The sequence below is a fragment of the Sminthopsis crassicaudata genome, chromosome 4, assembly GCF_048593235.1.
Source record: "Sminthopsis crassicaudata isolate SCR6 chromosome 4, ASM4859323v1, whole genome shotgun sequence".
Taxonomy (NCBI): Eukaryota; Metazoa; Chordata; class Mammalia; order Dasyuromorphia; family Dasyuridae; genus Sminthopsis; species Sminthopsis crassicaudata.
Genome location: NC_133620.1, coordinates 160,533,223 through 160,546,402, shown reverse-complemented (window position 1 = coordinate 160,546,402; position 13,180 = coordinate 160,533,223). Strand labels below are relative to the sequence as shown.

The window sequence follows — 13,180 nt, the reverse complement described above, 5'->3', positions numbered from 1 at the left end:
GTGTTCCACACTCTGTTCCCATGGTTCTCTCTCTGGGTGTAGATGACTCTCTTCATTACAGCACAAGTGGAACATAACAAAAAATTTAAAAAAGGAAATTAATCAAAAAAGGAAAAAAAAAAAAAAACAACACACCAACTAAGCCTAAAGGTATTATAATGTTCCACACCCACTGTCTCTGACCTCTTTGAAGAAAAGAGGGAGAGCATTTTCTCATCTCTTTTATAGGACTAAATTCAATCATTTTAATTACATAATGTTCAGTTTAATCTTTCTGTTCTTTCCATTTATACTGTTGTAGTTTACTGTTTTTCTGTATATACTGTTTCATTCCACATCTGTTAATATAAATCTTTATATAGTTCTCTAGATTCTTCAAATTTCTTATTTCTTATGGTGCAATGATAAACCAATTGTGTTACCTGAATGGAATGGACTAAGCCATTCCCTAATCCATGGTTTATAGTAGGTATTTACACCAAAAGCTATAAATGATATGGCGGTCCCTTTGCATATACTAATCATGACATTTTGAAGAGTATCTTTCGAAATGTACGTATGTGTGTGTGTGTGGGGGGGGTTCTTCCTAGACCCACTTTTATTAATTCTAATTTGAAGGTAAGCTGTAGGGATCTGAGCAAAAAGTTTGAGGCTAATAATTTCAAGATTTCAATCTATCACAAGCATTGCCTGGTTGAAAACAATAATTTTAGCAAACAGTGTAATAGTCCAATGAACATCAAATACAAGAATGATAACAATTTGTCCTAGGACAGTTTCTACATAGAAACATAGAAATCCACTGAAAAAGAGAATAAGAATGTAACACAGCTAACTTATATAGCAATTGATGGCTTTTAAAGAACTTTAAATATATTATCTCATTTGATTATTGTGATAATTCTGTGAAATAGGATGTACAAGTGTTATCACCAATTTTCAGATGAGGAAACTTCTATTTAATTTGAGATAGGGTCCATGAAGCATCAGAAGCGAGAATCTCCATGAATAATTTTCCCTAAAACATTCATATGTGAAAATAATGATTTGAGTAAATTCATCACAATTTTGGAAAAAAAAAAGCTCTAAAAAGGTGATACGGTTGGATAAGATTTTTCAACAATAATAATGATAATAGCCAGCAATTGTACAGACCTAGTAAGTACCAGGCACTTTTACAAATATCACCACAAATATCACCACATATTTGATCACCACAAAAATCCTGAGAGTTATGCAGATGAGGAAACTGAGGCAAATAGAGGCGATGTTACTTTCCTAGCTAAGATTACACTTCACTTGGAACACAAATATAGTGAAGAAAACTAGGAATGAAATGGACCTCAATGAGCATGTAAAGTGAATGGAATAATCTAAAGCATCTCATAAAAAATACAGTGAGTTCTGCCCAATTGGACATCTTCATTGAAAAGCCATTAAGTATGGGATATGTCTAATTTTATGTTTGATTTTGTGTAGTTATTGTAACCCAGTAACAACCTGATGCCAAGGGGGATGACTTACACTGAGATGAATCTAGAAGAGTCAGGCAAGGATGTCACCTAGCTAATTAAGAGGTAGCCCCATTGGATGGTAACATCTAGTTCCTAGGAATGCAATAACAAGATCAGAGTCAGTCTAGCATACCAAATGATGATGTTAGGAGCTTCTAAGAATCTGTAGGATGGGCTAGATTCCTAATAAAAAGCAAAATTCTAAAGGGAATATTATTGTGTATAAGATTTCAGAAAAACCTGAAAAGACTTACATGAACTGATGCTGAATCAAGTGAGCAGAATTAGAATATTGTACATAGTAATAGCAACATTGTACAATGATGAAGTGATAGGCAAAGTTCTTCTCAGCAATACAGTGGTCCAAGATAATTCCCAAAAGTCTTTTAATGAAAAATACCACTACATCCAGAGAAAGAAATGTCTGAATGCAGACTGAAGCATACTATTTTTACTTTTTAAAAAATTTGTTTTGTCCTTTCTTGTAATTTTTCTTTTTTGTTCTGATTCTTCTTCACAATATGACCAATATAGAAATATGTTTAATATAACTATACGTGTATAGTCTATATCAGATTGCTTGCTATCTTGGGAATGGGGGAGAGAAAGGAGAGAAAGAGAATGAATGCTGAAAATTACCTTTACATGTAATTGGAAAAAAATGCTATTACCAAAACAAAAAACAAAAAAAAAAAAAACAACAACAAATTCTGGGTTATAGGAATAAATCTCATCAATAACATCAGCTATGGGGACAAATACCACCTGAACAGACTTTGCACTGGAGGATAATTCTTACAAAATGAGAGGAGTCCATTTGAGAATTTTTTTTTAATTTCCACCAATACAACTAGCTTCCTTCATAAATTCTACACGATGCTTCTGATACTGAATTATAGTTTTGTTTTAAACATACATCATAGTAATGGGACCCTGGTACAGTAGAGAGTTTCCAGAGGAGGGTTACTAAGATGGTAAGGAAACTAGGGATCACCATGTTTGAGAACTGTTTAAATCAGGGATATCAAACTCAAATGGAAATATATTCCTTAGAGTATACATAGACTTAGAAAAGCACAATTTAATATTTATCTTGCACTGTATTTTTATTTTGTAAACAATTAAAAATTTTTGGAAGCTTTGTCAATGAAGTTCAAGCTCTGGTTGGTCTTCTATCAAAATTCAAAGACTTCAAGGATGAATGTGGTTACAGGCTTTAGTTCTACCATTTGAGTTTACCTAAATTCAAAGAGGCACATTCCCAAGGTAGTCTTAGGTTTTTGGGTTGTTTTTTTTTTCCCCCCATTTTTTTTGCCACAAATACTCATTAAGCCTTAAGGGATTTCAATTTGCATTGGTGGAGGAATTCCATAAAGTAAGTCATCCATGTAAATATTGAAATCATATTAAGTACTTAAGCTTTTAATTGCTATAAGCAAGGACTTAAAATTCTGGGCCCCAAAACAAGTCACATGATCAAATACTGCCATCTTTAATCATGTGTTCTATGTCCTATTATGGAAATAATGTTCCAAAGTCAGAACACTGAGACAGAAAAGAATTATATAATGCTTTTACATAATGAACTTTTCTGAAGTCATCCATAGTTTTTCAATGGGCATGAAATGCAATTAACACAAAAGGCAGATCCATTATCATTTATTATGGTAAGCTCCATTTTTGGACAAAAAAAAAGATCTCAGAGCATAAAAGTTTTACAAGTAAATACATATTTTAATTGCACTGACAGAGCTATTGTGCTGATGCAGCTTTCTGGATTGTCATGAATACCAGGGAAGATTGCCTAGAGTTTTAGATATTCAAAATATGGGAATATTAGATATGGAGGCAAAATATTTGTGATTACAGTACAGAATAAAACTGAGGAATAATGACAGTAAAAGGGAGGGAACCACTGTCACTAAATCTTAGAAGGCCAAAGGTACATGCAGTACCTTTAATCCTTTTCTTATCTAGGAAATCAGATCCTAATTCCTATTTGTATATGGCAACCCTTAGAAATGAATAACTGCCTACAAGCCCAACTCGAGCACTTAAAAATATAAGGCTTATGTTGAGTTTGGTAGTATACTGTCTATATTCTCTAGCAGACTTTTATTGAGCAATGAGCTCTAATTATGCAAATATAAAAACACCATTGGCAGGCAGAGATCTACTGTGTCTTGTTTTCCAAGGTTATAGCATGGGATAGCACAGTGAACAGCCAGAATGAAAATAGGTCAATGAGATAGCACTGACCTGCAGGGGCTGCCTGGTTCAGAGGAATGCTTAAATTCGGAAATTCTGGGGCTTTAAAATCTAAATGTTAAGTGGCAATCTTTCAAAAAGCTTTTTACCTCCTTTCAACCAACCCACAAAGATTCATTTATTATGAGCCTCCTATGTGCTGGTCACTGAGGATATAAAATTATCTCTGCCCTCAAAGAGCCTACATTCTATTAGGGGAGATGGGTTGTACACACATAAGCACATATGGAATAAATTAAAGATAATTTGGGGAGTAATCAGAAAAGGCTTTTGGAAAGTGCCCTTGAAAGTGAGTTTTGAAAGAAGCTGGCCCTTCTAAAAGACAGGGTGAGGAGGGATGGAAAAATGGGATTCTGGATATTGGGTCCAACTTTGCACAGGCAGAAATAGGAGGTAGAATTCTATGTGTGAGGACAGCAACAAGAAAGGTTTTCTGGACTTAATGCAGACTATGGGAGAGGAAGTAGGGAAGAGAGGCAAAGTATTAATATAGGGCTTACTCTATGCTGGGGGCAGGTACTGCCACAGTGGATAAAATGAATAGAGTTCCAGGCTTGGAGTCAGGAAGACTCATCTTTCAGCCTTGGACACTTCCTGGTTGTGTGACCTTGGGCACATCACTTACCCCTGTTTCCCTCTGTTTGCTCATCTGGAAAATAACTAGAGAAAAATGGTAAAACACTCTAATATCTTTGCAAAGAAAACCCCAAATGGAGTCACAAAGAGATCATTGAATCCACTCAAAAATGACAAAACAATTGTCCTAGGTACTGTGCTAAGTACTTTTGCAAATGTTATCTTATTAGATCCTCAACACACCTGAGAGGTGGGTGCTATTATCCTATTTTACAGTGAGAACACTGAGGCAAATAAAGGAGTAAAATATTCCTTGTGAATCCATCTTGTGAAGGCTTTAAATATCAGAGGAAATTTATATTTGAGATTAGAGATAATAGGGAACTCCTGCAATTCAACAAACAGGGGCCTATAAGGTTTTTTACAAGCACATTGAAACTTGCCATTTCCAAGGCGCTAGGTTGCTCAAACTAGAGTCAGGAGGACTCAAGTTCAAATCTTGCCCCACACAGGTAGCTGTATAACCGTTTGCCTCTCAATCCACTGGAGAAGAAAATGGAAAATCACTCTAATATCGCGGAAGACCTAAATATAGTATTGGTATGCTATGGTGCACAGGATCCTGAAGATTTGGCCATGACTGAAGTGACATTCCCATTACTATTTCTAATGCTCCCCAAAGATGTATTAATGACCATTCTATTGGGAATACTTCATAATCCAGACATTTCTTGAACCTACTTATTTCCATGCCTTTCTTCCTGATGTTTCCACTATCCAGAAAATTGAAATCCTTTTCATTTGTTAACATTACTGTCATTTGTGATGACTTCAATGATCATCTCAGAAGGGATCCCTCCCTTTTATATTTCTATTGCAATTTGTATCTATTGTGTGGCACTTATCATAAAATTATAAATACTTGTTTTTTGTGTAGATCTAAAATTCTCTACTTTTTTCAAGGCAGGGACTCATCTTGTCCACTTTTGGATTCCTCATGATGCCTTGCACATAAATGGTGCTCAGTAATAATCTGATGAAATATTAAATATAATTCTTAATTATCTTTCAACAACATTCATTAAATAAGTATTCATCAAGTATTTTCTATGTTCAAGGGACTGTATGAATGATAAAGGTAAAACAGTCATCCTCAGGAAGCTAATATTTTTTTTTGTTTGAACCTATGATTTTGTTGATGTAGGGAACTCTGCCTTCTATCCCCCTGCCCCTCTCTACTTTACCACTCAAGAGGAAATTCCTTTGACAAACACAAATCAGCAATTGTTCATCACTTTATGCTCTTCCAGCATTGTGGGGGCACAGACAGATTTAATAACTTGTTTCAGGTCAAATATGTGTCAAAGACAGTACATGAAACCAGCTTAGCTTTCTTGTCTCCAAGGCTGGCTCTTTCTATACATTACAACACAATGACTTTTACAAGTTTGGGTGAGAAAATATGGCTATGAAAATCTAATACAAATTAGAATAAAAGCACAAGTGTAAGCAATATTTTCTGAATTCAGATTATCTTTATGTAATTAAATTATTCTTTAATTACAAATGCTATTAGATTCATTTCCAAACAATTATGCCATTTTTTGATGCAGACCAACTGTGTGACTCTTGGAAAGTTATTTAATTTCTCAGTGTCCCAGTCAACTAAGACCTTAATTTGGAGAAATGGGCCAACCTGTATTGGTAAAGGAAGTTACCTCATCTGGGAGTGCGTTATACCAATGAAATCACAAGTCCAGCTACTGTTCTCTGCAAGTAGGAAGGAGGATTAGGAAATATCTAGTCAGAAACCCAAGTATATTTGGTGTTTCACACATGAAGATGAATGCAAGCTCTTAGGCATTCTTCTAATGACACATCTTCCTAGTTGCCATGACAGCCAATCAACCACCAGAGGGGACAAGAACTATCCAGACAACTTAATGACAACATCCTTTGACCAGGGAAGCTAAAATGGCAATCTGGACTCTGAACTTTTAATGTTTTTTTCAATTATCTTTTTAATTTGGAAGAAACATAATAGTCAAATCAAGTTCCTTTTTGTTAATAATTCACTTGAAGTTGTCCATCATTCATTCTGCAGGTTTTGTTCTCTTGGGTTCTAACAGTGAGAAAATCCCCACACCTTGATTGCACAGAGCATGTCACAGCATGAGAAATATAACTACCTGTTTGCCTGCTTCATGTTTTTCAAGTGAGATGGAATTTTTGTTTGAAGATTACTTAGTGCATGTTGATGTGCACTTTCATTACTGAGATCACAAGTGATGATATTACATTTAATAAATGATTTTGTTTGAAAGGAATAGAACAACTCACCTCATGTCATATCTTGTTTCTTTTATAATCTTTCATTCCTCATGGCATACAGAGGCTAGCAGACACTCATTATATACTGCGTGTTTAGCAACCACCCAACTCTTTGTTGTTTTATGAAAAGATTCACTTATACGATGCTCTCCCTCCATACTTCCACCTCTTGGAAGCCTTGACTTTTTCCAAGGCCCAGCTCAGGTATTACCTCTCTGCCAAATTATAAATTAATTTATATTTATTTCATATATATATATATATATATATATATATATATATATATATATATATATTTGTATTTCCCTACACCCATGTTGTGTCTTGCATTTAATGACAGGAAGTTTCATTTTTTTTGTATATCCCAGTACCTAGGATAGTACATTACATACAGTAGATATATAACAAATGGTGATTAAACAAAATATATATATATACACACACATACATTATATGCAGAATACAATATATTTACATAAAAATAAAATAATCTATGATTATGGAGGCAAGGTGGTCTAAGAGATGAAGCAATGCTTCCTGAAGTAGAACCTGAATTCAAAGCCCACCTCTAACATTTACTGCATCAGTGATCTGGGCATGTATGGGTTTCAATTCACTTATCTGTCTAAAAAATAAATGAATAAATCTTAAATTAGTTAGACAAAGATGGCCTTTGAAGATCTTTGATCCTCAGATTAGATAGGTTCTGAAGTCCCTCCCAGCTCTACAGCTTGCAACCTACCAACTACTAAAAAATCATTTTTCCTTTTTGACAAAAAGGAAATTAATTTAAGATCAATTTTCACATGACTAAGGTCCTACCCTAAAGATAGAAACACACATGGTTCTTGTAATACGAATAAGCCCTTAGTCTATGACATATCTATTATGAATATGAGTTTTCAGTCATTTTCAATCATGTCCAACACTTCATGACCCATTGTGGGTTTTCTTGGGCAAAGATACTGGAGAGGGTTGCCATTTCCTTTTCTACTTCATTTGACAGATGAAGAAACTGAGGAAAAAAGGATTAAGTGATTTGCCCAGGGTCACACAACTATTAAGTGTCTGAGATCAGATTTGAACTCAAAAATAGAAGCTTTCTTAACTCCTGGCCTGGTGTCCTATCCACTGCAACACCTTGATGCTGCTTACATATATAAGCAGAACATTTATTAACATTTATTAAGCAATTACTATGTGCCAGGAATGACTGGAATAAAAAAACAACCAAACAAGATACTTTATCCTCAAGAGGTTTACCTCACAATGAAGTTAGAAGGGTGGTGAAAAGGGAAGGGTACCCCAGCAAGGCTGCTGACAAATAGGCAGTAAAATCTTCTGGGGAATAGTTTGGATGCCATCACTTGAATGAAAGTCTTTCCAAAATTCAAAAATCCAATTCAAAACTCTCAACATAAAATATTTTCTTTTTCCTTTTTTTTTTGGCAAGGCATTTGGATTTAAGTGACTTGCCCAGGGTCACATAGCTAGTAAACGTTAAGTAACTGGAATGGCATTTGAACTCAGGTCCTCCTGGCTTCAGGGCTGGTGCTCTATTCCCTGAACCATCTAGATGCCCCAATAAAATATTTTCAAAATAATATAAGCTATATTTATAGATAAAATTGATTATTCTTTCATGTAACAAAATATGGCTATAAATATTTATCAATAAAAAAATTTAAACCATGAGGTTTCTTTACAGGATAATTAGATCTTCAAATTATCTTTTAATATTGTCTTTCTATTGAATCAGTGCATTTGGCACATACATTTTCAGCTGAGTCATTTCTGTAAATAATATGTAGATGATCAGTCCCAGAGACAAGATACAGGAAAAGTACATGAGATCCTCTAGTGGTGAAATCTAGATGGCATTTTCAGTCATAAGTCAATTCTGGTATGTTTTCTGAATTCTTAATTATTTTAACCTATAAAGACATTTGGATGACAGATGGGCTAGTCTCTCCCCCATTGCAAATAATTCTAATAACTAAAATTAGTACTCAATTCCACTATTAACAATTGTTGTTATTATTGCTGCTGTTATAATTATTTTAACAGAATTCCTTGTTCTTTGGATACCTTGTTAAAAAATTATTCATCCTAGTGCTTTGTTTACAAAAGTTTCCTTTTGTCTTTACAATTTTATGGTTAAGTACTCCAAGTATTACTAACCTTATTTGAAGATATTGAAGAGAAGCCAATTAAGTGCCTATAATGCTAAGTAGAAGAACTAAGAAGGGCACCCAGGTTTTCTGAAAACAAGGATGGTATTACTTTGATTGCACCATGCTGCCTGCCTCTGCTGTTATCACTGGGATTAACAGAGGGGAAAAGAATTCCCAATAACAAAGGAAATATCACTTCAATTTTTATAGCCATAGGTTTTACAAAGTGCCTTTTACCAAAAATTTTGTATCCCTTTTCACACTGTTGATTTGTGAGATAAGTAGGTAGAAATAGGTAATATAATTGTGTACAGATATTATATTCCTTATCTTTCCATTATTATATCATACATCATGCAATTTCTTCCACTGATTGATTCAAAATCAGTATAATTTATGACTGTGTATTTTTTTTTGTTGTATAGTCAATTTAGTGGGTTCATTTTCAAAGCAACAATTTAACCCAATCTAATAAATTGCTTTAAAATTAGACTAGGATCCTTATAGATGATATACAGAGAAATTTAAGGACAGAATATTCTCTCAATAAGCATAATTTAAAAAGCAATCAAATGTATCTTTCAACCAGATCTTACTATTAGGGTTGCAATTGGAACCTTTCAATAGCAACAAAATAGCAGAGAACAAAAAGAAATGGTACAATGAAGAAGACTTGCAGCTGCTGGGCGTGTAAAACATAAGTTATATCCAGCATGATTAATAGCTAAAATTGAGCTCACATGTCTGTCACATGACTCAAAGCAGTGCTTGGTGAACTTCCGTACCTCCTAAACTTAAGTTAAAAGATCAAACTCTTTGAGCTATTATAAATCCAATGACTTTTTATGTGCAGTAAGACAACACTGTCAGGTAAAAAAAAAAAAAATACCTGCTCTTTCAAAATACTAGTCCTTATAGATATTTGTATTGCTAATAATTATACCTAGAGATGCAGCTTGACATAGTAGATAGTGCTGTTATTCCCTGGAATCTGATTATGGTTTAAATCTTATCTGAGACATACTGATTTTTATATTATGGACAATTCACTTAAAGAAAATAAATATAGTACTAAAAAGACAGGGAAACATCTTAATGTTTTAAATTAACTTTAGAAAATAAAGTACACTGGAAAGGCACATGTGCATAAACATATGATGAGATCTTTTAAAACAGAAACAGGCTATTGTTTTTATTAAAGAGGAGATTGAAGGAGATGGAAAACAATAGCATTTCAGCCTTTATAAAGCAAACTATTTCATTGGCATTCCTCTGGGTTGGTCCAAATATTCGTTAGTCATCATTAGATCACCAATTATCTTAAAGTATCTGTCACTGAAATAAATACCTGCCACAGTATAGTCTTCTGCATATATTTCTGAACAAAATGTTCTCATGGAGATTGTAAAAAGCACTCAACACTTTCATGCCATTAATAAATATGTACAAGTCTAATGAAATAAGATTCCCTTCCTTCCTTGAAAAATTATGTTCTCAAGAGTAGAAATAATACTTTATTTACCTTAAATGAGTAGGTATTTCTAGCCTGCCCTCAGGGTGGGAACTCAGGTGCAGCACCCAGCTTATCTGGATCCCAACAGCAATATTAGCATCTCTTTCCCCGCCCCAGAATAAAATAATTATTTACTATCTGGCTTTACACTTTAAAGACAAGCCAAACTCCATTTCACCCAGGACAAGTTCACGGTAGCAAGTAAGTTTCAACCTTAATTATTTTTGGCTGATTTGGAAGTCGATCCCTGTGGTATCATCCAAAGTGGATCAATAAACAATAAATATGACTTTCCATGCTGGGAACATTAAACTATGCAGGACACCTAATTCCCAAATTTCTGTACACACGTTTGGAAACTAGTGGTTTCACTCAAACCGAAGATCAACTGCAACCGTAGAACGATCATTCTATTAGTCCTTGCTCTCTTTCCCTCTCAAATTCAGAAGCCAGGAAGTGTCCTGTGGTAACCTCGAATAAAAAAGAGAAAGTCTGAGCCTAAGCCGTCTCCTTGGACAACATAGCTCAGAGATACTGCGATCCAGGAGGTTTCTGGGTAAAAAAAAATACCCAAGAAACAAAACTCGACTGTACCTTAACCTGCTCCTGGGGACGCAGCGCAGTCCCAGAAACAGTTTAATCCTTCAATTCAAGAGATTCCCATTCACACCTGTACGAGGTTCTTTTAGGGATACGGTTTCCTGCTTTAATTGAATTAAACTCAACACCCTGAGGTGGGAGGAGAGCATTCGCCGCTTCTCCATTTCCTTCTCTCGCTCTCAGTGGCTTCCACCTGTTAGCAGGAAAAGAGAAGGCTTACAAGGCAAGGATCGATTGGCGCCGGAAGGGATGACCTCAACGTAGGCAAGGCGTGCCCGCGGCATCTAAGAGTCAGCGGCGGCGACCATCCTCACCTCCCTGGTAGCACCCCACCCCTAGCTAAGGGGAGAAGGGAGTTAAGCCGAGTTCCCCGAGCCCCGAAGCCCATTCCCCGGGAACATTCCGAAGAAGGGGGAGGGGAAGAACGTTGGTACTTACAACATTCTAAATAGAACTCCCCGTACCGGCCACCCGCCCCCCCGCTCCGACCTTGACCCCCCTCTCCAAGTAGGGCTTGGGGCGCTCCTGCACCGTCACCTTTCTCACCTGTTTCGCTCCAGGAAGCGCCGTCGCTCCCCCCGCGGATGTTATTCCCTCCACCAGCTCCCAGCTCCGCCATGGTGCTCCCGTGACGCGTCTAGGGAGAGCTGCTCCGCCCTCTTCCCCTGTTTCCCTCTAACCAGTCCCCCGCCTCCAGGGCGCAGACAGGTGAGCGCCCAGAAAGGGAGGAGTATGGGGAAACGTAGGCTAGAGCCCAGCAGCCCAGCGCAAGGGGCGCGGCGCTGCCTCCCCCTCGTGGGCAGGTGAGGGATTGCAGTCGCTCAGAGCTGGCAAGGTCGGCTGGAATCCGGGACTTTTAGACCCAAAAGGCTTGGATCTGGCTCCCCAGTTTTCCGAGTCAGGAAGCAAGCGGTGCGGTTGACTGCGTACGTCCCCGGGCCAAAGATAGTCCCGTAAAGGTTAGGAGTCGTCAGCAATCGGCCTCGATTCTATCTACCCTCCTACCGGGTGGTCCGAGAAAGTAGTGTCAATGTTGCCCAGGCTCCACAGGAGTTCACTGGACCAGTTTCTACGTGGAGAGCCTTGGCGAATGGCCACGCTACCCTGCGATCTGATGTCTCTCTGCCTTCTCCTGGGCTACTTCAGAAGACTCCGCTCTGGATCTTGGGACTTAATAATCCCCATTGTTCGCTGATTAAGCACGACACTATTATTTGTTGCCATTAGATTAATGACATTGATATTTCCCCCTGCCCCCCATCTTGTCTGCTCCAGATATTTTTATCTTAAACCGTCTTGTGCCTCCGGCTTTGTCCAATAAAAATCAGGATGAAAAGCAATACCCAGACAACTGACTGAAAAGAAAGCTGAAAACCAATTTGTGCATTAGCATGCAAACAGCCCACAAGTAAATAAATGTTGAAATCCCATGATGTAGCTTACATAAAAAAATGGAAACAACACAGAGAAACAAAAGGGGGAGTGATTCATTTCTGCTTAGTTACACAGAAATACACACCCACACCTTCAAGGTTGGCTGAACATAATCCAGAAAAGCAGAAAGACAACTGACAGTCCATTATAGTCTTGGTCTGACCGAGAAGAGTGTTGAATTTACTTTGAGGGAGGAAAGTTCTCATGTTTTTTGCAACACCTGGAGCCTCTAGATTAAGTTCTTAACCTCTTTTTGGTCAGGAGTCTTTATCTGGTGAAGCTTGCCCGAATAATATTTTTAAATGAATAAAAGGCAATACATAGGATTACAAAAAAACACAATTACATGGAAAGTTTTCCAAATTTGTTTGAAAATACATTTGCTATATAATTCACAATTTTTATGCTTTTTATTTATTTATGTTTGATGTTAAGGTTAAGAACACCTTTCCTAGAGTCTTTTAGAGCTCCTAGAATGATTGTCTTTTTACCTACTATCACGGAGTTGCGATAGCTAGAGGGCGCAGTGGAGAGAGTGCTAAAGCCTGGAGTCAGGAAAATTCATATTTATGAGTTCAAATTCGACCTCAAAAAAAAGACCGGATTTGTGTGACGGGGAAAATCACTTAACCATGCTTGCCTCAATTTCCTCATCTGTCCAGTGAGCTAGAGAAGAAAATGGCAAGAAAAGCATGAGTGGGATCACAAAGAATATAGGATAAGACTAAACTGAATTTCTGAGTTGGCAGCCTGATATGGTGAATACAGCT

At 36.8% G+C, this 13,180-nt stretch overlaps 1 protein-coding gene across 2 annotated transcripts in view; it reads right to left on the bottom strand.

The window, feature by feature from the left end:
- Positions 1-12,451, bottom strand: part of MAP7 (microtubule associated protein 7) — a 233,538-nt gene extending 221,087 nt beyond the window's left edge. The window contains exon 1 of one of the 2 annotated variants that reach the window (XM_074309743.1): positions 11,523-12,451. In XM_074309743.1, coding sequence (XP_074165844.1) covers positions 11,523-11,595 — 73 coding nt within the window. In that variant the 5' untranslated portion in view covers positions 11,596-12,451. Of the gene's footprint in view, positions 1-11,046; positions 11,156-11,522 lie in introns of those variants that run through there. The other variant, XM_074309742.1, reaches the window with a different exon arrangement.
- Positions 12,452-13,180: the final 729 nt, after the last annotated feature.